General features: G+C 42.4%; 2 protein-coding genes across 2 annotated transcripts; both read left to right on the top strand.

The window, feature by feature from the left end:
- Positions 1 to 792: 792 nt before the first annotated feature.
- Positions 793 to 21,054, top strand: LOC148908894 (ragulator complex protein LAMTOR5 homolog). Its single transcript, XM_089035658.1, has 4 exons — positions 793 to 896; positions 979 to 1,040; positions 1,874 to 1,991; positions 20,901 to 21,054. The coding sequence occupies exons 1-4, from the start codon at positions 862 to 864 to the stop codon at positions 20,959 to 20,961; spliced, it is 276 nt and encodes a 91-aa protein (XP_088891784.1). The 5' UTR covers positions 793 to 861; the 3' UTR covers positions 20,962 to 21,054.
- Positions 21,055 to 21,982: 928 nt separating this feature from the next.
- On the top strand, positions 21,983 to 27,739 carry LOC116289326 (uncharacterized). The gene is made up of 12 exons (XM_031696216.2): positions 21,983 to 22,299; positions 22,528 to 22,614; positions 22,930 to 23,037; positions 23,173 to 23,263; positions 24,139 to 24,200; positions 24,565 to 24,618; positions 24,793 to 24,879; positions 25,635 to 25,682; positions 26,005 to 26,084; positions 26,407 to 26,986; positions 27,439 to 27,485; positions 27,575 to 27,739. Exons 1-12 carry the CDS (start codon positions 22,237 to 22,239, stop codon positions 27,654 to 27,656), a joined length of 1,389 nt encoding a protein of 462 aa, XP_031552076.2. The 5' UTR covers positions 21,983 to 22,236; the 3' UTR covers positions 27,657 to 27,739.
- Positions 27,740 to 27,775: the final 36 nt, after the last annotated feature.

The raw sequence follows: 27,775 nt of genomic DNA, 5'->3' as shown, positions 1-27,775 counted from the left end.
CCACGAAAACGTCAATGTCTTTCAATTAAACGCAAATATTTCACTAAAACCCATGAATTTTTTTCTTATTTTACACCAGAGGTGGAAAGTATGAATAAAATAATGCATTCATTGTTAATTTAGATTCAATGGCCCTGATTTTTACGTGAAAACTTACCGACATTTTGCGCAAGTTTCTCCCACCATTGCGTTTCTTACTAGCTTGTCATATGATCCGTGTTTAACATTGGCGCGGGAAAATCCCAACATGCATTGGAATATATCATTAATGATTATGTAATCTTTAAAAATAGAAAGAGTTAAAAAAAACAACACAAAATAAATAATTGCTTTAAACTATTAAGATTAAGAATAAGTAGGAATATATAAGTCAACAAAAAATTATATATGTATATATATATATATATGAATAATTGGTGGGCTCCCTGTGGTATCAAATGACGTCACAACTCTCAATTTTTTTACTTTTTTCTTTTTTTCTCCTTTCCTTTAATTTCTATTCCTTTTTTTCTTTTTAATTTTTCATCTGCTACAAGCAGAAGTAACTATAATGGGCTCGATATAGATTTTAATTTCTATACATAATTTACCAATTTTTTTAAGATATAAGATTTTTTTTGACTATCTATTTATTAAATAAAGGCAGAGAAAACATTTTTTTGCTAAAATCAATCATTTTTAAAATAAAATCAGCATCGCTTAAAAGGGTAATCCAATAATGGATTGAAGATTTGACCAATGTGAATTTAGAGTCCACGATTTCTTGTTCAGCGGTTAACTTTTAAAGAATTCAAAAAGTCACAAGACTTAGTGGTTGTAGTTGCATTTTGTGAAATACAGTCTGAAAACTGCTTTTGAAATATGGAAAAATCTCTAGAAACACACGTTGAGGAATTGTAAGTGCGTGAAGGACCTTTTATGCCTTAAGGGACGATTTTATCTGTATTTATTAAGTTTTTGCTCCTTATTTTTCGTCAGAATGTTAGAACATGGAGTGATAGGTGTTCTGTGTGTAGATGAGCAAGGGCTCGCGTTAACAGGTAAAGATTATCATTTCTTGTGAATTATGTTAAGGATTGATAACGGATTAGAGCGAAGGCATTTAACCCGTGAAATAAAAAATACTAGTCAACGTGTAATAGTCAAAAAGACACAAAAGAAAACAATGGAATTAGGTTGCCTGTCTTGGGTCTAGATCTACTAAAGTGTATTTATAGTCTAACATCTATTTCACGGGTTTAATGACTTCACTCTATTGCATTTGGACATCCTAACTTTAGATATTTTCACGTCAAGTCATGTGGTACATGCTTATTTTTGAAAAAAATACCTTTTGCTCCATTTCTTACTCTCTTTCTCCCTCTCTTCCCTTCCCTCCCTCCCTCTTTCTGTATCTCTCTCCTTTCTCTTTCTCTCTCTTGTAAATTCTTTCTGTTAAGTTCTTCTTATATTAGATCTAAATCTATGACACATACTAATTTATTCGCATCAGTGAGTGTGAAAGGAGATATTGAGGTTAGCCCTATTGTGAAAATCTCCTAGGATCAAATTAGTAGTTGGTTTTTGCGGAGGGAGAAAAACCGGAGAACCTGGAAAACCCTCAAAGCACAGGAGAGAACCTACAAACAAACTCAACTTACATGCAACACCGAGACCGCCAGGAGTTGGTGAGACACAACACATTAGCAGCACACATCACCCATGATTCCGATTCCAACTTTTATTATGCATGTGCCAACCAGAAATCAGATGTCCATTCTGCTGCTTACATTTTACCCTCTGTCACAATTTCTACCCTCCCCTCCCCTAATGTAGTTCCATGCTTTGGATCACAGGATTTAAAATCTTTTTTTCTAATTTATGATATTTATAGCAAAAGGCACAGCTAACCCAGTTAATGCAGGACCAATATCAAGCTTAACTGAATCTGCGAAGAAGCTCTACCCAGAGATCGAGCCTCAGCCTGTTATTTGTCTGGAATCAGATGCCTGGTAAGCATTGAGAGTACTCTCTTAAGAAATGCATTTATACTTGCCTTTAGAGTGAAGTCATTAAACCCGTGAAATAGATATTAGACTAAGGCCTAGCAGCAGCAGTTAGGCGGAGGCGCGAATTGCCGGCATTGTCAAAAATCACAAGTCGAGAAACACCAGCCTTCCCCGGGGTTTTGGAGGTCGGTTAACCGCCCTACAGGGGGTCTTGCGCGATCCGCATGCAGCGCGAAATGTGCCTAACTGCTGCTCTGTTGGGGTCGCAAATGGAGGGAAAGATATTCTTTAGATATACGATGCATGAATGTAAGAAGTTCGTTAATGACTTCTGTGTGATTTGTTTAAGGCTTAAAGTTAACGTGCTTAAGCCAGAACCCTTTTGGTGTTGTGGTAAAAAAATGCAAATAGAAGACGACACGTCAGCACAGTGTTACGAGTGTGGTAAGAATATTCGTAATGCCGTACCAAATGCTACCAGAGAGCAGTATTACGCCAATGGAGGTCGTAAGAAAACGCCATATAAGAGATTAAAATACTTCCGAGACTGGATGAGTCATATCCAAGGTTTACATCCGGTATATTTAGACACGCAGAAAATCATAGACCATTTAGAAGAGCCAACCCCACAAAGTCTACGAAAGACATTGAAAAAATTAAAGCTAGGGAAATATTACAAAGCTATTCCCTATCTTTTGTCTGAAATTACCGGTAGGCGTATTCCTCATGTCCCAGATATGCAAAGGGCCGAGTGGTTATTCTGTCGGCTGGATAAGGATATTCCTTATTACCCCGACGTAATTTACGAAATATTTTACAAAATAGACCCCAACCACCCCCTATTAGAATGGATTCCGAGAAGATGAAATGTGCAGTCGAAATCCCCCTACGTTCTTTTCAAAGCAAATGTCTACTGAGCGAGTTTTCTTTGGAGCTCCTCTTTTGCCTCCTGGTAGATCTTTTTGCGAGATTCCTCGGAAAGATCTTTCACGATGGTTTTTTTATTACCCGACTTTAGCTCCCCGTATTTCTTTTCCTCCGCGAGGATCAAAGAGAACTCCGTGTCGTCTATGCGGCGGTCCTGCAGAGCCTGAGACACCAAGTCGGCAATGGTGTTAGCCTTTGCTCTTGCCAGGGCTATATGAGTGTCGTGCTTGGATATCTTACCGGACAATTGCTTTATAATGCCTGTCGTAACAGCGGAAACAATGCCGCAGACAGCTCCAACGCTGGCTAAAGGAACGCCAACGACTATTCCAGGCCCGGTAAGCGAAGTAGCAACGCCAGTGCCTGTTAACGCCACGGACATGGAGCCGGAAGTTATCGCGATTTTATGTAGTATGCTTCGGGCTCTGGCGTACTTTTTCCTGACCTCTTCGTAGTGTTTCGCTTGCCCTTCCAAGTAAGCCAGTATTAAGTTCGCTTTATTCAGACGAAAGTTCTCGGCGTTTAATTCTGTAGGACCTATGGTGGGAACATCTGGGTACAACTGAGGTGCTGAAGGTATAACATCCATTATATATACTAATGTACGACGCTTTTGGGAATGATATTGAGGAGCAGCCACATCACGACAACAGGGATTATGCCAACTGGAGAGCATTTAGGAAGATGTTTCCGCATGCAGACCCTAGTAAGTTTGAAAGAAGACCCGATGGGATTTACTATGAAGGCTCCAGAATGTACAGCAATGCGGACTTGGAGCCAAAGAACCCAAAACCCGAGCATAAAGAAAGGCAGCCTAATTTTCCAGAGAATTTATTACCGGCAACGGAGGATTACCCATTTTACGATAACAAAGGTGGCGCAAATGACTTTGCTAAGATGGTTACCTCCTTAGAAATCCCCGTGGGCCCTACGACTTTCAAAATAAAAGTCAGAGACATCTTTAGAGAAACTGCCATGAAACATACCTCAGGGAAAGAATCCAGAGAATGGTTATCAGGTCCCAACATGCGGTATTGGCCGCAGCAGTTAAACTTTGCTGTCTGGGCTGCTACTAAAGGATGCGGTATAGCCGCGGACATGTTCCATATTCCTTTCCTGCGATTTCATGTTGCTTTTACTATTCGTAGGATATTGTTTGAGTTAGGAGCACCGCTTCCTAGTGACACTATCTTTAAGCCGAAGGATAACAAATATGACAAAGTCGCATGGGAGCGATTAAGGAATGAGTTTAAGCTTACCAACCCTGATTTTCGCAACAAAGAGGGTGCCGCCCATGGTTTAGGAGAGACTTACACCTATGCTTCGTATGTTGGCGCCAGCATAGAAACTCCGGGTATGGGGTATCCTAGCAGATGGGAATTCTCCGACTTAGGGGGTAAAGCGTCAAAAGGTGACTTGATTTACTTCATAGAAAGCAAAGAGAAATATCCTTGGGCGCCTTTCTTTGCCGCAAAGGGCATTGGTCTAAAGAATCTCGCAAGGATTAATCGAAGCATCGAAGCCTTTGTTTACTGCATTCTAGGGGCCCAGGTTAGCACTCGCAGCCCCATCGTAGATGCCTCCGGTGCGTCGCAGGAAACGCAACAAGTATTCCTTGTCCTCTTCGAAAGCGCTGTTATCGAGAATGAGATTTCTAAGTCAGTTCAAAGATATCAACTTGCGGTGCAGCAGTCTAAAGTGCGACTGGATTACGCTTTGTCGCCTGGTTGTTGGTTAATGCCAAGTAATTTGGTTATTAACACCAATTCCGTTGTGGGTTATAACAACAAGCTGCAGCGAGCTACTAAGGATATGAAGTTTGGGGCGAACGACGTGAACTCTGACACTCTTAGAAGCGTCCCCCATTTCGTGGAGAAGCCTAAGAAGGAGCACGTAGAAAAGCCCACACCAAAGAACGTAAAGAAGAAGGTCCTGCCTGCGATACCTGAGGAATATGACCATAACTTACTAAAAGCCGGGCTAGCAGCTGCAGGCGTTGGTCTGAGTTATTATATATGGCGATGAACAACCCCTACGTAGCTGGAGTAGATTGTGTCTATACGACTTATACAGGCGAGAAAAAATACACCCAGGCGTCTTGGGTTGATGTCACGGGGATGTCCGTGAATTTGAACTACTCGGGAAAGAAGTTAATCCTTTGTAGTATTTGCATTGGTACGAGCAGCCATGCCAACGTCGGCTTTAGGTTCCTGGATGAGAATGGCGTACTGCAGCCTATGAGAAATAAGACAAACAACAGGGAGCCTGTGCATTTCTCCGTAGAGCCCACCACAACCAGCGCCGAGAATCTTTCCGTTTGGACTTTCCACATGGTCGCCGATTGCCATGGGAAGGTAAAGCTGCAGATAAGAGTAGACGATACGGGAAAGGTTACGGTAAATAGCATAGAAAATCAAAGGGATACTATTTATAATCATAAGACCATTAGCACTCTTACGGTGATTAGTCTTTAAATATATGAACCCACACGCGAAGGAGGATTGGTTCCTTCATTACCTGGAGGAGAAGGACTACTTAGAACAGCAATGGTATGACACCGGGCTGTGGGTGAAGGTTGGGGGCCTGGGATTAATCATGTGTACTATTAGTATTTCGACGGCGTATTCGTGTAAAGCCGGGTTTAGGATTGTCGATGAGAATGACCATCCATTACTACCCTACAGAAAAAAAGATAATAATAGGAACCCAGTTCATTTCTCGTCGGAACCCCCACCACCGACTGTAGAAGACTTAACACCAGTAAGTTTTCACATGATAGTCAATTGCCAATATGCGAAGTTACAAGTTCTCCCCAACCGCGTTGCCTACCTTCGGATAAATGCCGCCACAGTAAAGGCGAACCCCCCGACTGATGCTGCCTGGAATCATAAGACCATTAGCACTATGACCGCCATACCGCTAGTTCCGCATTATCAAGGCGGCGCGAATACTATCTTTACTTATCCCCAGTCGAGGACGCCTCGGGCGCCCGACGACGATAAGCCACCAGTAATACACAAGGATAAGATTAACCCTTCATCTTCTTCAGGAGTACCACTCCAATAGCGACGACCAAGATCCAAATGTTATTCCCCACGAACTTCAACAGTTCGCCGCCGGCCCTAAGTGCCAAGGAAACAACCGAACCCAGCAGCCCAGGAAGACCGGCTGCCATCTTTTTTCCCAAGTCCGTCAGCCCACTGCCTAATTTCTTTACGCCCGCGCCTGTAGCCTTAAGCGTGGATAGGATAACTCCTACTACGCTCGAAATAGCAACCGCAAATGCCAGCGGAACGCCATACTTCAAAAGGGCTCTTTTTATCTTTTCCTTGGTGGTAAGCCCCAATTCTCTTTCCAGGTTTTCCTTTTGCGTTTGTAATTCCGCCAGTCTTTCCTGAAGAGTCTCTACTTCCTTTTGGGCTGCCTCCCTTTCTTCTTCAGGGCGAGTTTGATCTTCGATTATTACTCGCTGTCGATCTATTTCGTACTCCAAGTCTTCGACGGCCTGTCGAAGTTGCCGTATTTGTTCCTCCGCCACTGCCTTGTCCACCATCAATTGCCTTTCTCTGTCAACAGACTCCATTAATTCTTGTCCTAAGCGCTGTAGTTCCGTGTCTTTTCCCGCCGCTTCATTCAAAGCAGCCCTTAGCTGATTCCTTGCGTCGCTTTTTTCGTCCAACGCCTTAGAAAGTCTATTCCTAAAGTCTACGATTTCGTCTGCATGGCTTTTAGTAGTTAGTTTATTTTGTTTCATGAATTCGTCTTCTAATTCTCTTATACGTTCCTGCAATGCTTGGTTTTCCTCTTGGACGGCTTCGAAGCGACTAGTAAGACCGCCTTCTTCCTTGGTTACGTAGTCGAGTTGTCGCGTAAGGTCATCGATGGTTATGTTATTTTCCTGTATTTCCTTCTTAAGTGCTTCCCTTTCAGCCCTTATTTTCTCTAAGTATCTCATTAAGCCTCCAGTCGCGTCGCTATCTTTTGGAAGTTCTTCAAGTTGTTTGCTTTTTTCCTCTTTGACGGTCTCTAATTGGTTGAGTTTTTCCTGGCGCTCCTCTTGCAGTCTGATTGCGGATCTGAGGGCATCTTTGTAGCCAGGGTTCGAAATACCTCTAATAAAGGCCCTTTGAGCAACTTTTGTTTCCTCTTGAGTCAAAGTGCTTAGCATCGTCAAGTTGGGCGTTCCAAGCGCATTTGTGACTCCTTTTGGAAGCTGGTTGTTAAGCAGCTGGGAATTCTTCCTTTGATACAGGTTGTGCCATTTTTCCCTACCCGATTCTCTAACTTGAACTTGCCCTTTGTCTCCTATTTGGATGTCTAAGAGAGCCAGGTTTATGTTTGGGTATCGCTCCCTTAGGTCCTCGATGATGTCCGCTATTAAGTCCGACCGCACGCCAAGGGATTCCATTTGTAAGTATTCTGGAATGGGCGTGTGGGGGTTCTTAGACTTGAATTTATCTCTTAAGGAACGCATAGCATCGCGGGCCCTGACGCCATACTTGCTCAGCAATTTATCAAAAAGGCCTCGTCCGTCTACGTTGTCATTAGGAAGCAGGGTTTCATATTCTTCATCGTTAATGTCAACTTGACCTTCTTCGGTAAGGGGATCAAAATCCGTTCCTTCTACTTCCATTATATATGATAAGCTCAAAGTTAAATCCCAACGTATTACCTAAGCAGGTTGGCGGGCTGAAAGCAGAACGCACCTTTCACCGGGTCACATTCACGCCCAGCAGCGCAAAGCCTGGAGAAACGCTGTATGTGGGCGTTCCCCGCCTAACGGATAACCTAGTATTGGTTCCTGGCACCCTGGCGTTAAGGTTTGACCTAGCAATACAACCAAGCACCAAGGACAAGCGCTATACCGTCAATAATGTGGGTAGGAACCTCGTCTCTAAGATGAGAATCAAGTTTGCCGGGGAATCCCTCTTGGATTTGAATAGGTACGATCTGTACACCACGTATAAAGATTTATGGCTAACAGCCTTTGACCGTGCACAAAAGATAGAGCAGGGAATCGGAAGCGTTATCCTTCGTAAGCTTCGCAGCGACACCAACCCGGCGCCTACTGACTCCAGCGGAGCAACCGCAGTAGCAGACGCAACAAGGGTAGTAACTGCGTACGGTACCAAATACGTTATCCCTTTGGACTTTGAAGTAATTACGAACCATGGCGTGTATTACCCCAGACAGTTATCCGAGTTACAGTTTGAAGTAACCTTGGCGAACACTACGAACGTCATTGGAGGCATGGACAGCGCAATTAGCGGGACTGTTGATCCTTATTCTATCACCAACTTAGAGCTACAGTACGAAACCGTGTACAGCGAAGAGCTGGCCCGTAGCGCCGGCATGGAATACAGCTCCGGAAAGGCATTCCTTTACGACCACGTAGTGATGTATAAGACGTTCAGTTTCTTGGATAAGACGGATGAGGTTATCAACCAAAGCATTAACCTCCCCCGAAGAAGTCTCACGGGGTTAATGCTGGTGTTTGCGAAACCCTACGAAGCCGGTAAGCGCGACTCCGAAGCGTTCCACAACCCCAACATTACTAACGTCGGCGTGAATATCAACGGCGTTCCAAACAAGGTCTACTCCCAGGGGATAAAGCCCGCAGACGTGTACAGAGAGGCCATGCGCAAGTTTGGCGATCAAATATCCCCCGAGGAATTCTTTAAGGATAAGTATGCGTTATGGATTGACATGCGCACCATTAACGACGAAGACCTACATGGCCAGGGTTTACGTCTAGTAAATACGCAGGATGGCATAACATTGGAGATCAAGCGCACCAAGAATGCCTCCGCGGGCGACAGCGACAAGATAAACTGCTACATCTTCGTCGTGTCTGACGCGCAACTGAGCGTGGAAATGAACCAACTTAAAAGTGTTGCATATTAAGGTTAAAATATTTCTTAGATATACAATGCTTCGCGTATTCGAAAACAACGACACCAAACTGCAATGCATAGTGCAAGGCGAAACTTTGTACTTTAAGGGAAAAGAGGTGGCAGCTGCATTAGGATATGAAAAAACGAGAAACGCAATCAGGGAGCACGTTTCTGAAAAGTACCAGAAAAGGTCGAGTGAGTTAGGAAGGGCCCTAAAACAGGGCGCTTCTATGCACCCACATTCTGTGTTCATATCTGAGCCAGGTTTGTATGAACTGATATTTAGCTCTAAGTTACCCCAAGCCGTTAAGTTTCGCGATTGGGTCTTCGAAGAAGTCCTACCCGCGCTAAGGAAAACCGGTAAGTATGAAAGGCGGTTTGACGGTCCAAACAAGTTGGTATTCAAAATAGAAAATGAATTCGACTTACATAAAAAGGTGGTGGACTACATCCGCAAGTTTTACCCCCAAATGCTCATAGCACCCGGTCTAGGTGAACTGCAGGATTCAGACGGCAAACGTATAAAGTGCTGGCAGAAAGGATATCAACGCGGTCAACCCGACTTAATGATCTTGAATGCGCATACACATTACTGTGGATTCTGCATAGAGCTGAAGACCCCAAAAGGCAACGGCAGGTTATCTGAGGATCAGCAACTACTCTTACGGAGGTATGAAGAAAACGGCTATAAGGTGCTCGTAAGCAGCGACTACGATGTCATTTGCAGGGAGATCACTGCGTATGCTGAACACCTACGAATTCCCTGCAGGTGGTGCTGTAAGGGCTTTAAAACCTCGGAGACTTTGGCAACACACTTAAAGATATTTCATAGAATATATGGACAAGGATAAATTTAACGAGTTAAAGTTTATACAAACGCACTGGAGGGATTTGCAGGCGGGGGAAATCTACGAGATAAAGAATTATGTGGTCTTCGAGGATTTAGACCGCCTGCGCTTGGTCTTAAAGAATAAAAAAAGAACATACACCCTTTGGGCGCCCGATAGGATAAGGTACGCCATCGAAGGGCAGGACGTTACCCATGTTATGAGTCATGGTAAGAAGGATGGCAGGTGGGTATTTGACGTGGTTAATTGGGAGCCTGAGAGTCCTCTGCATTCGTAAGGACGTCTAATAGGGTCCGCTGCTCCGCGGAGCACCAGTGGGATCCTTCAAGAAATACCTTGCCGCAATGAAGGCAGGTGTATTTTTTACGCGGTTTTTGGGTCGTAATGCAATCGGCTGGTAGTTCACACGTAATACAGTCCATATATTGAAAGGGTGATTAGGAATCCTCCCAGAAATGCCACAAAGTAGGCTAGCATATACCTTTAAAAGGGGTTTTGATGATACTTAACAAACAACAAGAAAAATAAGAATGGGGTTTGAGACTCTTTGCGTAAACCCCATTCTAAAAGGGTCTCAGAATGTTGAGTATAAGGTTGTTATATTGTTAAGGACGTTTATTTGTCGAGGCAGTTGAAGATATGTTCCTCTTCTCTGATGCAACCACAACGATCGCACTCCTGCCTCCAATACTCCCTTTTAGTCCACGGAACGCCTTCGGCGCGTTCAAAAGAGGGGAAAGTACGGACTATCTTCTTATGGTAATCTATGCGATTCCTTAAGTAATCCTCTTTATGCGGGCAGCGACACATCAAATCCGCACATTGGTAGCAATCCACGCCTTCTAGGTCATACGCCCCAAAGAGAAATCGATAGTTGACTTCATGTGTTTTCCGATGCGTTTGTAAACGTTGACGACTACTAAGTATCTTATTACAGAAACTACACTGTCTGCTTTGTTCACAGACGCCCCTTTTCAGGTGCTCGGAGGTGTTAGGGAATTCCTTATTACAGCCCTTACAAAGCCCACAAATGCGTTTGTCTTGATGTTGTCGCATCTTTTGAACGGTGCTGAATTCTTTACCACAATCCTTACAAACTTTACTAATTGGTTTCTTTGTGCAAACGCCACGACGAACGTGGTATTGTAGTCTTTGCTTGGTGCTGAACACCTTTTTACACATCGAACAGTTCATTTATACTTAAGTGTACCTTAACCACAATATAACGTATTTTTAACTTTATTGTTAACATTCTGCAGTGTCTTTTAAAACAGGTCTACGGGAGCATACAGCTGCGTTTAAAAGACACTTCATAATGTTAAAGATAAGGTTATCATATTGTTAAGGATGTCTGCACGTGCTGCTTTAAAAGACACCTCAGAATGTTAAAGATAAGGTTGTTATATTGTTAAGGATATACGTATGAGTCATTTAAAAGATGTCTTAGAATGTTAAAGATAAGGTTGTTAAATTGTTAAGTATGTCTGCACGTGCTGCTTTAAAAGACACTTCAGAATGTTAAAGATAAGGTTATCATATTGTTAAAGACTATCATCTTTTTTTTTTTAAGAAAAGAAATATCCTTGTCCTTAGGTATATTTTCTTAAAAGAAGAAATAATAGTCCTTAACAATTTAACAACCTTATACTTAACATTCTAAGACATCTTTTAAAGCAGCATATGTCTTTAACAATATAACAACCTTATAGTTAACATTCTAAGGTGTCTTTTAAACAGCACACGCAGTATATCTTTAACAATTTAACAACCATACACTTAACATTCTAAGACATCTTTTAAAGCAGCATATGTCTTTAACAATATAACAACCTTATCTTTAACATTCTAAGGTGTCTTTTAAATGACTCATACGTATATCTTTAACAATTTAACAACCATACACTTAACATTCTAAGACATCTTTTAAAGCAGCATATGTCTTTAACAATATAACAACCTTATCTTTAACATTCTAAGACATCTTTTTTTCTTAGAAGTAACATCCTTAACAATTTAACAACCTTATACTTAACATTCTTAGGTGTCTTTCAAACGACTCTACAGCGGATATCGCATAAAGTCCTTAATGCTTTCTTTCGCCCAACCGGCCATCGTCAACAAGGCACCAAACCTTTCCGCGCGCTTCAGACCGCACATTTCATCATACAATTCCTGCACGCGCTCTTTTAGCCGATCGATCTCTTCCCTTTGCATTTCTATGGTGTCCCTTTTATCTTTTGCGTCGGCGGCAATCCTTCTTACTGCTTCCACTGGGTCCATCGTATATATAATGGATCCGAACCATATTCCTTGTAACGCTCTGATAGTAGGACCCACCGGCTGCGGCAAAACGCAGTTCGTAGTGGAGCAGCTATTAGGACCCTTTAGATACCGTTTCGACTACATCGTGCTGCTTTGTCCCACCTATGTGAATAACCGCACCTGGACGGGCATAGGAGTGAAAGATGACGACTTCTTCGTAGATATCTTAGATCCTAACGAGTTATCCAGCCATTTGAAGTTTTGGCACAAGCAATTCCCTAAAGATACACAGACACTCCTCATATTGGACGACATTGCCTGTGGGGACGACGTAAAAAAGCGCACTTCGGAGTTGGTGAAGCTCGCCTTCAGCGGCAGACACGACAATATCAGCGTTTGGTTGCTCTCGCAGCAGCTTACCAGCGTCTCTAAACCCTTTAGGGAAAACATAGGCTCCCTGGTCGTATTTTATACTCCGAGCCGGAGTGATCTGGAAACCATCTTAAGCGACTACGGCGGTGAGATAAGTAAGGAACAGTTGCATGAATACATGCGGCATTTAAAAACGCACCAACATTCCAAGATGATCTTCTCTTTGAGGTTTCCCTACACGGTTGGAATCTATGATTCCTAATGTATATGGATATTGAGCAGCTCTTAGATGAAGTCCCCACGCAGCTAGATGAAAGTAACCTTAAGGAACAACTCAACATCCTTGTGTCTTCGGGGAAGTGCAAAGAAATGATAGGCAAGGAACTTACCCATGAGCAGGTTAATAAGTTGTCGGAAGAGGAAGTCAAAAAGTTCCATAAGAGGTACGAGGCCGCCCTTGCAAGTAAGACCACGGACGCCGTAGCAGACTCCGCTATCCGACTTGCGACTAAATTGCTTGGACTTGCGCTGCCCATAGACGACGTGGAGCAACTGCGGAAGGACATTAGCGAGGACTATGTCATATCCCAAGAACTTAAGATAACCTGCGGCTGGTTGTCTTTGAAGTGTGGTAAGTTAATGGCAGTTGCCTCTGCGGCTTTGCACGTAGCTCAGCACGTCGACTTGAAGGAGGTACTAGGTTCCTTCGGAACATCTTGGAAGGACTTCAAGAAGGACAGAGAAGTCGAAAAGGTCTTCCAGGCAGCACTTACTGAGGTACCTGATCAAGTCGCCTCAAGTACTTAGTCAAGTCGTTGTCAAGTACTTAGTCAAGTCGTCATCAAGTACTTAGTCAAGTCGTTGTCAAGTACTTAGTCAAGTCATTGTCAAGTCGTCATCAAGTTACTTGTCAAGTCCTTCAAGTCCTTAGATATAAATGAGTGAACCAGAGTCGAAGGCAGAGCAACCTCAGGAGGAGCAGAAGATTACCAAGGCTAAATCTCCAGGCAGAGTCGCCGCGGGGAAGAAGCTCGCGGAGATGAACAGGAAGAACAAAGCCAAAAAAGAAGAAAAGGTGGAGGAAAAAGAAGAGGAATCCTTTATTAATCCGGGATACGTCATTGGCGCGTTAGGGGTCGCTATAGCAGCAGGCAGCCTCTACTTACAATGGCGGGCTACGAAGCCAAAAGTAAAATTGGAACCAGCACATTACGCACCTGCGGAGCCGCCCGTGAGAAAAAGCAAAATCCCTGAAATGGAATAACCTTCTCGCTTTGTAATATAATGTCGACCGCGTTGTTGAAAACTGTTGAAGAAGCAGCTATTATTACTTCCATCGTTGCGGGTATTGGTTGGGTAGGTAAGAAAGTGCTCAAAGAAGACTTTACTGAAGACCCAAGCAAGAGCTTCGCTAATTTCGCTAAAATGACCGCTGCCGTAGGCGGGGCTATCATGCTAAAGGATTACCTACGGAAGGAAAAGTACCTACCTAATGTATAAATGGTTAGCTTAGTCGCAGGTGGAGTTATTGCAGCTTTAGCATTCACTGGAGCTAATTATGGTGGTCAGTATTTGGATAGATTAGTTAGAGGCGATAAAAGCGGAGATTTAGCCGCCGAAAGGAAAAGGCATGATTTAGCGCTGGAGAAATATCAGCGAGACGTGGCGGCTTGGAATGAAAAGAGACAAGCTTACAGGGATTGGTTGGACAAGAACTACCAAGACAAAATGCAGGCGGATAAGAACTTCGAAAACACAGACTACGCCTTTAAGCTTTATGCGCAAGCACACCCCGCGGCATTAACGGGGTTAAGAAAGCCTCAGTTTAAGAATTACTATCAGCCTTCTAAGAAACAAAAAGACAATGAATTGGTATTTGTAGGAGTTGCAGGGCTGGCAGGAGGCGTAGCTTTGGCGTATCTGCTCTAACGAAGGGGAACTGTGTTTCCTGAAATATATGATCGTCTTTTTGGAAAGCGACAAGAATAACTTTACCACTTATCTGAATCCCCCCATCAAAGCCCATAAGGTTAGGCTGGTTAGTTGTTCTTTGTACAATTCTTGGTATAATTTAGTCAATGCCTTGATCACTGAGCATAAAGGCGGCGGCAATTATCAAGGCGTAATGCTGCCCGATGGACATTACACACCAATCACCCTTGCTAAGGAATTAGCAAAACACGGTTATACTCTCACCACGGGGTTGCCGCACGAAATGACCCTCAAACATAATATGTCAAATTATTCAATGACTTTTGGAAAGTCTGACCCATTGGGATCTTTATTATGTGCCTCAGGCAAGACGATTACCAACACAGCCATACCCGTGAAATGGAAAGTCGCATCCTCTTACGAAGTCTATTGCGATTTAGTCCATAGTTACAACAATGGAGAAAAGTCTTCTCTTATGTCCAAGTTTCTACCCAAAGGTAATCCATTTGACCTGGTAGAATACACTCCCATTTCTTTAAGCTATGATTTGTCTAATTTGGTAGAAAGCATAAACATCACCATTAAGGTGGACGGAAAGACGGTGGATTTTAACGGACGCAAGATCAATCTTGTTTTGGAATTCATATAATGGGCCGCGTAGAGGACAAACTCAAAAGGATTTACTATGGGCCTGAAGGCTATTGGAAAGGAGCGTCAGCTATCAAGAAACTCGCGACCGCGGCCAGGGTATCAGAAGAAACGGCTAAGAACTGGCTAAGAAAACAAACCCTCTGGCAGGTCTATCTTCCCGTGCCTAAGTACATTCCCAGGCCCAGCTTTACCGTAAATACCCCTAATGAAGTTCATCAGGCGGATTTGCTTTTCTTACCGCACGACACGGTGAGAAGAAAGACCTATAGGTACGCTTTGACCGTAGTGGATATCGCAAGCAGATACAAGGACGCCGAACCCATAACCAGCAAGGATTCTGGGGAAGTCGCAGAAGCCCTAGGTAGGATTTATAAGCGCGTCTTGAAATGGCCTAAGCTGCTGCAAGTGGATGCGGGGACGGAGTTCATGGGCGTGGTTACCAAAACCCTGAAAGACCACGACACTAAGATTAGGAGAGCCGAGGCAGAGTACCACAGGGGTCAGAGCATCGTTGAAAGATTCAATAAAACTCTGGCCGAGCGTCTCTTTGGGTACCAGTATTGGAAAGAGCTGGAAGATCCCTCCAAACGCAACAGGGAATGGACTCAGAGGCTCCCCCAGGTCGTCGCGGCTTTGAACAACGAGGCGGCCAGGGCTACGGGAATAAAACCCAAGGATGCCATAAAAAAGAAACACGTGGAGCACAAATCCTATGTCAGAAGTTCGAGGGCGGTCGGACTGAAGGAAAAAAAGCTCCCCCGCGACATAGTGGTCAGATACCTCTATCAGCCGGGGGAACTCGAAGGTGGCAGTAAGAGAGCCACGGATCCTAACTGGTCCCTGAAAACGTATGAGATTTCGAAGTCCGTCACCAAGGAAGGGCAACCCGTGTTGTATTACCTAGATGGCCCAAGTCGTGGATTTGTTAAGGAAGAGCTGCTCATAGTCCCCAAAGACTCAGAGTAGCGCAGCACCACGCGCCCGATTGCACTCTAGGCATGTCAGTCTTACGTTGCCTCTGCAATGCCCGCGCTTATTATTTATACGATCCACGGAGAACTGCTGATCGTCATTTGGGTCAAACCTCCATAGTAGAGGTATGTTACACTTGGCACACCGTGCCCCTTCCTTATAGACGTCGTCCACGCATAGGTCGAACGTCATATTTTTTTCTTCGTCGTGCCGCTTGTAGCGAAGGAGTTTCTTAGCAATGTTCTCCTTAGCTATATCTTCTGGCGTTTTATCGTAACGCAATTGCGGACCCCAAGCCCTCCGCAACTGTTTGGCATGCTCCACACGGCTCACAGCGGTATATATCAAATTACTCCAACATAACCGCTGGTCTATAATCCATAAGGTTTCCTTTACGGTTAGACCTTGCGCGCTGTGGACTGTCATACAATATCCCAAACGCCAATCTGGATGGGAGGTTATTTTTTCGACCTTTCCCATAGGCACCCAGGCTTTATCATGAGTTACCGCGTTTCGCAGTTTGACGTCGGTACCTGGCACCCACACGTCACGCTTCTGCATGCGGGTATCGCGAGGCTTGTAGCAAACGGGCACCAAATGGCTTGGGAATCTTTCGCGGTGTACGCTTAACAAATCTTTCTGTATTCGCGATTGTGCTGCGCGCTTGCTGCTCAACACCAAATCCTCTGGATGCCACGCGCAAAGGAAGTCCTCGTAAGACTTCGCTCGGATGCGTTTACGCAGCGTCTTGTTTTGCTCGGCATCGCTGAGGCCCCGAAGTTCCGCCTTTAAGTCTCTTACTTGATCCTTACTGCGGTAGTCAGCATTGATTTCCTCTGCATGGTCTACCATTTCTTTTAACCATTCGTGGGGCATTTCTCCGCAAATGGGAGGAGGTTGGCATGGATCTCCAGCAAATATAACTTGACACTTTCCGCGGACGAAGTCTACGAATTCCTGCAAGATTTCTAATGGCACGGTGCAAATCTCATCCCATAATATGACTGACGGTATGTCGCGTATTGCTTCCGGCACCCACTTCTGACCATTCCAGCGGAAGAAGCTGTGGTACGTCTGCGCGTCGTAACCCATCTCTGTCAATTCTCGTTCCAGACGGTGCGTCGGCGTTAACACCTTCACGCGAGGAAATAATTCCAAAACCCTGGTGGTTTTACCGCTGCCTCCCGGCCCGTATAGGTACGAGAAGCGTTGGTAAGAAATGGGGTCCACAACGGATGGCAATGGTTCCTCAGTGGGGACGGTGGCACCTTTTACGTGTTTCCCGTGGTATTCCACACGTTCTCTCCAAGCTTTTATCTCTTCATCTTTCACACGCCATTGACCACTTTCCGCGAGTTCATCGGCCGTGTAGAATTCCTGCATTCTTTCTAACACTTCGGGCTTCACATAGAGGGAATCCGTGGCCACGCGCGGAACGTCCTCTTTGTCAAACCTCAACAGCATCGACAACAGATTAATATGCGCATACGCGAACATGCTGGCGCGCAAATGGTAATATTGCGGGCGATGATCTTGGTAATAACACAACGCATTCCATTGTTGCTTGCCTTTACCTTCTATGAAATAATCCCACTTTTCTACGGACACCATCGTTCCTTGCTCATGTGCACGTTTTACGAGGAAGCTCAACTCTCCGTCGTCGGTTATCAAACGCCGCTGCATGTGCTTTTCTCCTTCTTTTGCACCCTGGGTAAATTTACCTATGACAATCCTAGCAGTGGGGTTATGCTCCGGCAACCATTGCGTAAACGCGGAGCGACACAATATAGCTTCATGCGCTGTGTACGTAAGCAGTTCGCGCTCTTCGAGAAACTTCAGCAATGGTATGGGAATCCATTCTTTCTCCTGCAGATGTTTCCCATACCACGCGTAAATTATTGGATGTAAGCCCTTTGCCAACTTCCACGTGGTCAACCGCACGAACCCCGTAGACTTTGGAGCATCGCACTTACCTGGCAAAGACACACGAAAGAACTGTGAATCCGGATGCCCGTAGCGGTCGTAATACTCCTTGCAATCCCCGAGGCCTTTAAAACTGGCAGGGTAACAATGTTTCATATCCAGGGAGACGTATTCGTTCTCGTCATACTCCATATTCCACAAACCTCCATGGCCGTGCTCTACGCAGGCTTTGGCTATGTCTCCAAATTCCTTAGGCGTGGACTTCCATCCATTCCTTTTCTTCGCAGCTAGGAAGTCCAAACTACGGCTGCTTAAGACCTCGTCTGAAAAGTCTTCCCCTAATGTCGCACACGCACTTTGAATACGTTGATGCTCTACTTCAGGGCGGTAGAGAGTACCATCCTGCGTCATAAACTGACTTCCTTCCGCGTCCATCAACCAAACGGAATTCTCGTGGACCAATTCTGCCAACGGCGACGTCTTATAAACCTTAGTTTCCTTTTTTTTGGGGAACCCAAGTTCTCGCCAAGCATGTCCATTGTGTTGATAGATGACGATAGCAGCACCTCTACCTCCATATTTTTCCGTCCCTTCGTAGATGTAGCCGCCCGTGATATCCTTCACGTGTATGCGGCGTTCTAAAGCCGTCTCTAACTTCTGGATGTTTTTGATGGTACCTCCGGTTTTATGCGTGTTCTTTTCCCATTTCCTTATGGCCTCTCTCCTCTTGGGCGTAAGCTTACCACCACGAGAGGCATCTTCAAAGAACCCCCTTACTAACTTCCCGACACAATTGCCCGGATGTCGCATTGGTTGCAACTTTCTGACGTCTGGCTCCTCGATCTTGTACGCGCCGTAAATGACAACGGTAACCGGGTAAGCGACCTCATAGAATAGCATGTCAATCCCCTCTAATGCCCCTGGTCTCGTTTGCTTATTCAAGACGAACAAACTCTGCTTACCAGACGCCCTGATGGGATTACGGCCCTTTTCTATCACCCACTCACCGTCCAAATACTTCACGAACGTCAACTCCAAACGGTAGTCGCCGTCCGGCATTCTGTCGATTATCCTTTCAGCCATTTCGTGATTCATAGTCTTGTCTGTCTTGCCCTCCATGAACGTCGCAAAGACAAAATCCGCATCTGAGTTATCCATCACCTGATTTCCCAGCCTGCGCACAGTTTCGTTTTGAATGTTGTTGACGGATGCCATGTATATCTAAAGAATATCTTTCCCTCCATTTGCGACCCCAACAGAGCAGCAGTTAGGCACATTTCGCGCTGCATGCGGATCGCGCAAGACCCCCTGTAGGGCGGTTAACCGACCTCCAAAACCCCGGGGAAGGCTGGTGTTTCTCGACTTGTGATTTTTGACAATGCCGGCAATTCGCGCCTCCGCCTAACTGCTGCTCTAGCCTAGGGCAAACGTCAAACTTTCCATGCACCGAACTTAATTGCATCAAAGAATGCTGCCTCATTATCACCTGATATCCATTGTTTTTAATGAGCTCGGTGCATGGAAAGTTCGACGTTTGCCCTAGGCCTAATACTCATTAGTAGACCCTTATTCCATTGTCTTCTTTTGTGTCTATTTGACTATTACACATTGACTAGTATTTCTTATTTCACAGGTTATATGCCTTCACTCTAATAGGCCATTTGCAGCAATTGATCACGTGTCAATTTGCCCCATAGCAACAAGCCCGTGGTGGGCAAGCTAACTACGCATTCCTTGACAACAATAAGACTTTGAGTGGCGAAGCTTAGCGATACTAAGACTATACTGACTGTTTTTAACCTTTGTTCTGTCTGGTTTGACCCGATATTCCGTATAAAGTTGAAAGAAGTGTTTTTTTATCGTTGGCGATAATTTTTATCATAAAGATTGGCCGCAAAAGAGAGTTTTTTGTCTTTATTCTGGTCGCCGTGGACAGAAGACGCGTGTGCAAATGGCGGAATTCTCAGGTATGTTTATGACTCATTCAAACCCCGATTTAACATCAAAATTTCTCTTCAATTGTCAAGATTCTTTTGAAATGAATGTAGATATACCTACAGATCCTCTTATACTAATAAAAACTCATATTTGCTAGCATTTGAGGCCTGATTTTCGTTTTAAAACTCGAGGTGTGATATCTTCGCCGACTGCTGGCGGCAACAATTTATAGACTGTTTTTGTGCTTAAAATGCTTCTCGAATTTAATTTATCTTCGAATTTAATGATTCCAGATGAATTGACTGATATATCGAGACTTCCTGAGCTTACATCTCATGTTAATGGTATAGATAGTGGACATGAAGATGCAACGAAGCTTACTACGAAGCTTACACTCTCTCGTCAACATTGTTGTGTCCCAAAGTGTACCGGCGATTCTCGCTACAACCAAGAGCTTTCCTTCCATCGATTTCCAAAAGACACATCATTAAAGGCAGAGTGGATCTCAAAGATCATTAACATGAGATGTAAGCTCAGGAAGTCTCGATATATCAGTCAATTCATCTGGAATCATTAAATTCGAAGATAAATTAAATTCGAGAAGCATTTTAAGCACAAAAACAGTCTATAAATTGTTGCCGCCAGCAGTCGGCGAAGATATCACACCTCGAGTTTTAAAACGAAAATCAGGCCTCAAATGCTAGCAAATATGAGTTTTTATTAGTATAAGAGGATCTGTAGGTATATCTACATTCATTTCAAAAGAATCTTGACAATTGAAGAGAAATTTTGATGTTAAATCGGGGTTTGAATGAGTCATAAACATACCTGAGAATTCCGCCATTTGCACACGCGTCTTCTGTCCACGGCGACCAGAATAAAGACAAAAAACTCTCTTTTGCGGCCAATCTTTATGATAAAAATTATCGCCAACGATAAAAAAACACTTCTTTCAACTTTATACGGAATATCGGGTCAAACCAGACAGAACAAAGGTTAAAAACAGTCAGTATAGTCTTAGTATCGCTAAGCTTCGCCACTCAAAGTCTTATTGTTGTCAAGGAATGCGTGGTTAGCTTGCCCACCACGGGCTTGTTGCTATGGGGCAAATTGACACGTGATCAATTGCTGCAAATGGCCTATTCTTTCATGAAAAGCTAATTAATGGAAAACAATATTTTGTTTTTTTTCAGTAATTTGCTTATCAAATCACAAGACAAAGTAACTACAGCCATTCATAAAGTTCCTTCATGAGTCTACTAGATTGAGATATTTGCAATAATCAGTTGTTTTATCAACTAACAATTATTAAACACAACAATTTGTTATAATAAATCATTAAGAGTATACTAATCATTTTTTCTTGATCTTTCTTATAGTGTCTTATAAATTTCAATTTTATAATCGTATGTAATTACAGTATTGCCGATTTGCTTTGCTAAATGACTAAGGAACTTGAGATTCTGTATGAAAAATTTAAAGACAATATAAAAGTTTTGTGTACCTAAATGTCAACCTTAATTTATGTATTTAATTCAGTATATATTATATTGCCCATCTTTCTACTTTATTCTTCCCATTTTCCTTCCATTGTTTCTGTCTCTCTTTAGCATGTCAATTCTTTCTTTTACTAAGGTATTTCAAGCATCACTAGTTTATTTGTTTGTTTGTTTGTTTATTTATTTGTTTATTTATTTAGCTTTACCATTAAAAACCCACGCCTACTTATACAAACGAACTTTATATATAAACACATGTATATATACTAAAGCATGTGCCAATTACAGTGGTTCCTCACATATATATTGATAAGTCATAAACAAAGCTTTTTTTGCGGGGTTTTTTTTTGTTGTTGTTCTTTTTTTTTTTTTGTTTTTTTTTTTTTTTTTTTTGTACTTTTTTCCTTACATTTCTCTCTGGAGAGAAAAAGTCAGTAGGAGCCGGATAGAGTGTCCTGCAGGCCACGTACGGGCAGGTGTCTTGGGGTGATCGTAAAATTATTAAAACTAATAGTTTGCAGTCTTGACTTCAAAAGTTTCGTTTTCTTTCAAGAATCAAATTTTTGCGTTACCCTTCGAACATTGTGACGATTTAGTCAATTCTGAATAAATAGAAAGTCATTTTGGAAATCATATCCATCCCGCTTTCAGTTTTCTAGTACATAACTAGTTCAATGATTTACGATGTGTCTTCTTTATCAGCTGTTCAAATATGACATATTTTTCCTCTATAACAATCTGTTACTATGGTATCTTAAGATACCTTATATATCTACTTAATTAATCATGAAAGACTTGAATTTGGAAGTCAAATCCTGGATTCTCGTCCGGTCTTTAATACATCACAACCTCCAATTACCCCGAGATGGTTTTATTCACCAAATTTCGACTGACACACTAGAAATTCATTTTCATTGATATTTTAAGTTTATAACTTCAAATTGATTCGTAAGTGCTAGTCCTATTTCCTTGAAAAAGAACAGCGTTTTTGCTATAGTATTTGTTTAATTTTGTCGCTAAGTAAGCCAAAATGGAAGTAAACGAACTTTTTGTATCCGCTTTAAACTACGAGAGACGAGCTCGATGGAAACAGGTAAATACTTTACACTGAATTTTTTCCATTTGTATAATTGTTTTTTCATAAAAACGATATATGATTTTGGTGTGCAAAAACATCGATATGTATTTTTTCTCCGCGATTGTTAGTCTTTATGTGTTGATGTTTTGTGCTAAATAATATTCTGTCTTTTTCAATGGACTCGATTAATAGCGAGCGAAACCAAAATAGTCATAATAATAATTTGTTATTTTTCTTCGACAGGCAGTAAAGAAATACGAAGAAATAATGACACTTCTTCGAGGAAGTAACAATGACGACAGAATAGCTGCCAATTCCTTGAAAATGTTGGTAAGTTTTTAGCATCCTTCCAAGCGAAAATTGTATCGACCGTTGCTTCAATTTGACATTTTGATAGAACTTTTTTTCATTTTCAGGGAAATTTTAGTTCTCTCCTGTTATTATTTATTTCTTGCTCGTTTGCTTCTTTGTTTGCTTGTAATTGTCTGTCTGTCTGCTTGCTTGTGTGTGAGCTCGTTAAAAGTTTGTTTACTTGTTTGTCGTTATGTCTTTAAGTCTGTCAGCGTGTTTTTGTTTATTGTATGTCTATCTGTTTTGCAATTTTTGGTGTATTGACACCAGAATGTCCTCTCATTTCCCCTACAGATGTATGAATGTCATCTTCACTGTGGCGTGGCATATCACCATCTCGACCAGACTTCAGAAGCCATTAAACACTACGTTACAGCAATGAGAGTGATAAGCAGAAAAAAGGTTAGTTTGTATGAAGGTATACGACCATTCACTACCGCACATTTGGCAATGTTTACAAACATAAAAAACCCCTATCCCTTTTGCCAATGACCTTTCCTCCGATTCCTAAAATACTTCTATGCTCACGATGCGCAGATTAATTGCTGTGTTGGTTGCATAACTGGTAAAGTCCTCCATCTTCACGTCCCAGCCCTGGCCAAGATTTCCATATGCCATATACAACAAGGTACATGCCATCCTTATCGTGCTGATTTACTTATACTGCATGCATCCACAATATGTCATATACAACAAGGTACATGCCATCCTTATCGTGCTGATTTACTTATACTGCATGCATCTACAATATGTCATATACAACAAGGTACATGCCATCCTTATCGTGCTGATTTACTTATACTGCATGCATCCACAATATGTCATATACAACAAGGTACATGTCATCCTTATCGTGCTGATTTACTTATACTGCATGCATCCACAATATGTCATATACAACAAGGTACATGCCATCCTTATCGTGCTGATTTACTTATACTGCATGCATCCACAATATGTCATATACAACAAGGTACATGCCATCCTTATCGTGCTGATTTACTTATACTGCATGCATCCACAATATGTCATATACAACAAGGTACATGTCATCCTTATCGTGCTGATTTACTTATACTGCATGCATCTACAATAATAAATCGATTAAGGCCCGAATCGAAGCGCGCGCAGGGACGAGGGACGTTTCGAGGGACGTTACACGTAGGTAGCAACTTTAATTTTCCAGCAGCCATTGCGAAACTAGAATTATCGAAAACTAGTTACCCAATTGCTGATTTTCAATCATTCCCAAAAAATGAAATAACAAAACGAGACACGGCGGCCTTGTTGGATGATATAACAAAAGCGACTAATGACGAATCTTTTGTTAAAATCTTCCAACATGGCGGCTGTGAAAACCATTAATTCTGATCAGCGGAACACGCAAGCGTCGAATTTTACATGCAGAACATCTTTAAATTTAATTTCCACCGATATCCGTATGTAAACCTGCCATTATATTATATGTAAAGTTGATCTTTTTCCTGTTTGTATCATCGACAGGAGAATATGAAACCGCTTTGAAAAAAGTAGAAGAAGCACTCGTTCTTGACTTCAAAAACCCGGTTTGTACCTTACCTTTTCGTCGTACTAAGAGGTGACACGGGATAGGAGAGTGGACACAAGCGGGTTATTAGTTAATTGCGGCTACTTTCTCCCCCCATTCCCCCCACCCCTTTAGTCTTTAGTGCTCCACTCTATCTCCCGCTCTCCGGCCCCCCTCCTTCTGATCCCAACACTAGATTAATTCAGTTCAGGATCTTCTCTTGTCTAGGGCAACCTGCGACCTTTTTTTGAAGAGAATACTCGCCATCTTTGCCACATTGATTTTTTCCCGAAATGCAACATTGGGTCTGCCTTTGTACGTAATTTGGCCAAGTCACTGACTGAGACAGTTTCTAATTCTGTTCTGTTTTACTTTCACACTAGGATCTGTTTTGCATCAGGGCCTGCATTTATTACCTTCTCAATAATAAGAAAATGGTGAGTTGTCACTTTGAATGAGTTTGTGAAGCGTAGAGAAGCGGCTTATAAAATGCTTGTTGCGTCATCATGTGACGCATGCGCAGTTGGCAAGTTCTCATTGGTTGGCGATACTTGTGTTCCTTGCTCAGCAGACGAACTCACCAACACTGTTGTCACGCTCCTTTTTTTCAGGCGATGAAAGACGTAAACTTTGCAATCTGGCTGAGAACAAAGCACGTGTGCGCTTGGCTGTTAAGGGGGATTTTCAAAGAAAAGGAGGTAAAGAAGTCTTCCGTAAATGAAATATTTGTAGACTTTTCAGCTCGCTATAGACCAAATTCAAAACTCGCACCGATGTGAGGCTTAAGTTGTGAGCAAAGGGATCTGGCGTGACTCAAAGTAATCTGGCGTGATTCAAAAGTCGCGAATCACGCCAGATTCCTTTGTTCACAACTTAAGCCTCACATCGGTGCGAGTTTTGAATTTGGTCTATTTTCATGAAGAATTAATTGTAAATTTAGGGTGATGTATCTGTATTACACTAGCCTTTAACCTTTGAGTCTCGATTTCTAGTCTCGACGTCACTTGTGATCGAGTCTCCTACTTTATTTATGATTTTTGTCCATGACTTAGATCAGCCAGAAGTTGTTTCAGGGTTACGTCTGTGAGTTAGCCGTGCCCTGCCTTAGATCAGCCCAGAGGTTGTTTCAGGGTTCAATCTGTGAGTTAGCCGTGCCCTGATTTAGATCAGCCCAGAGACTGTTTCAGGGTTCAATCTGTGAGTTAGCCGTGCCCTGACTTAGATCAGCCCAGAGGTTGTTTCAGGGTTCAATCTGTGAGTTAGCCATGCCCTGACTTTGATCAGCCCAGAGGTTGTTGTTCAGGCTTAGATCTGTGAGTTAGACGACGTGCCCTAGATTACCCCAGAAATTGTTTGAAGGTTCAACTGATCTGTGCGTTGAACGTGCGATGACTTTGATTAGCATAGAGCGGGTTGTTTTAATTTCAGTCAGTCCGATAATTTTTTTCCGCAGAAAGAGGAAGATGCTCAGAAAGACAGTAATAATACAGATCTTGAAATGGTAATTAGTTTTGACTCTGAAAAAAGAAAAGAAAATACATGCATATGAACTAGCTTGTATAAGCCCAACCAGCTATAGTATAGCCTGTAGACTGATATACAACAATCGCACAGCATATTATTCTTTGGAAAAAAGACATACTTAATACGCCATACATAATGCCAGTGTGTCTTGCCGAATCGCGCGCGTCGATCAGTTTCTGAACTGCTTAACATCTGCCCCTATTATTCGATATTTGTCATATTTGCGCAACATAAGCACAATCAGTTATTCTGTATTTTTATGTATTATGCTATATTTACACATATTTTTTTCTTTTTAGGCTTTTAGTCTTGAAGCAAGTGCGTCGGCCTATACAGCCCTTAAGGACCTACCATCATCTGTTCATACCATTCTTAATAGGTAAATGAACTGCATTCCATCATGTATATTACTTACTATCTCTGTCATGAATATCCGTTAAGTTATCTTGTATTATGTCGAGGCAGTGATCTTGTGCAGCCGCACTGTTGACTTTGTATGACTGGCGGGGATAAAGTTGAAACACTGGCGAATCTGCGCCCATGACATGTTGAATTTGTTGATGGTGAATGGTGGTTTTGGTGATGATGGTAGTGAGGTGGTTTGTGGTGCGTGGTGCACGGTGATGATGACCGTAATCATATTATCGTGATTCGTAAAATTGGTCATAGTATGATGACTATTATACTATATCATTTTCTAGGTATCTTCCATCTCTTAGAGTTTCCCACACGATAACTCCAAATGATATCTTCAACGAACTTGCGCCAGAACCACAAATCGCGTCCAAATCCAATAAATCTAGCGAAAATTCCCGACACCAACGTTCTCCCGCGAGGCAACACAGATGCAAATCCAGAACGAAAATTGTGAAAGAGAAAGAAAATCCAACACCTAAGGACGAAAGCTCTATCTTTAAAACGTCGGTAGCAAGAAAGCTAAAGTTCCACGAAGGTAGCTTTTTAAATACAAGAACGAAATCGAAATTCACCCTAAATTTACTAGCTGACATGGAACTCTACAGAACAAAAACAAGATCAGTGTTGCCGAGGGACCGGAGTTCTGAGTTCCAGAGGTCAAACTACAGCCACAAAAAACCATTTCCTTCTGATGGAATCAGAGTCCAAGATTTACTTGATGTAAAGATGCATCCAGAGCAGCGTCTGTTGAAAGATAGTGCTTTAAGAACTGAAAAATATCTTGGGGCATCTCAAATAGGAAGAGTGACATCCTATCCCTTAAGCAATAAGGGAATTCTTTCGTATCCTTGCCATACGTTCAAGGTAAGACTTTCTAAGTTTGCTTTTGTTTGTGCTTTTAATTTTGTCCTTCTTTTACCAGGCTTGCCATATTAGCTACCTTATTTAGTCATGGTTCCGCAGCTCCCCTTTGTTACCGTTGCTATGTCCCACAAGCGGCTCAACAAATTAACTAGAATAACTTAGAATTTAATAGTCTGATCGCATAAAATTGACTATTATTACTTTTTTCTATTCTTTACTGTTCTTTGAAAAGTAAAAGAAATTAAAATTGCCTCAAAATCCTTTCAGTACTCTTTAAAATATAGATACTGTCGTAGTTGTTCATTGGACAAGATTTTAATTCCACTAGTAAAACTGTTGCAACACGTTGATTGGCTCGCTATTTGGTCTGTGCATGGGGGAACCATGAATTGCCCATATTTCAGTATATTAAAATTTAGCAACCCTGACGCTACAAGTCGTTTTTGTTTCAGGCTCAACTACCAAGAAGACACGGCGAACAAGAGAGGCTTTATCCAAGGTTATTTACGAACAAACCACATCGAAGTATCTTTTTATTTTAATTTTTTATTAAGAGATATAGTGCTAAGCAATTTTCTTTTTCCACAGGTTGTGGACGCAAAATCAGTACCCGGTTCGAATACCAGACATCAAAGGGTGTAGATCAACTACTGACTTAGAAAGTACATAAAGACAAAGAAATGAAATTTGAGAGGCCAGGACTGTTTATTAGATAATTCAAAAACTCCTTAAATAAATAAAATTTCTGGCAAATTTGAGTGGTTTCTTCGGTAAGTTGGGGCGATATAT

This window comes from Actinia tenebrosa, unplaced genomic scaffold, assembly GCF_029948245.1.
Source record: "Actinia tenebrosa isolate PJP-AT-01 unplaced genomic scaffold, QUT_ActTen_1.0 PGA_scaffold3__52_contigs__length_22856419, whole genome shotgun sequence".
NCBI lineage: Eukaryota > Metazoa > Cnidaria > Anthozoa > Actiniaria > Actiniidae > Actinia > Actinia tenebrosa.
The sequence above is the reverse complement of the archived record's forward strand: the minus strand, read 5'-3'. Positions and strand labels throughout refer to the sequence as shown.

Coding starts and splice junctions, on each gene's coding strand:
- LOC148908894 (XM_089035658.1), top strand. CDS start 862: ATGGAAAAATCTCTAGAAACACACGTTGAGGAATT. Junction 1,041..1,873: donor GCAAGGGCTCGCGTTAACAG/GTAAAGATTATC, acceptor TGATATTTATAG/CAAAAGGCACAGCTAACCCA. Junction 1,992..20,900: donor TGTCTGGAATCAGATGCCTG/GTAAGCATTGAG, acceptor GTTTTTTTTCAG/TAATTTGCTTATCAAATCAC.
- LOC116289326 (XM_031696216.2), top strand. CDS start 22,237: ATGGAAGTAAACGAACTTTTTGTATCCGCTTTAAACTACGAGAGACGA. Junction 22,300..22,527: donor GACGAGCTCGATGGAAACAG/GTAAATACTTTA, acceptor TTTCTTCGACAG/GCAGTAAAGAAATACGAAGA. Junction 24,880..25,634: donor GGATTTTCAAAGAAAAGGAG/GTAAAGAAGTCT, acceptor TTTTTTCCGCAG/AAAGAGGAAGATGCTCAGAA.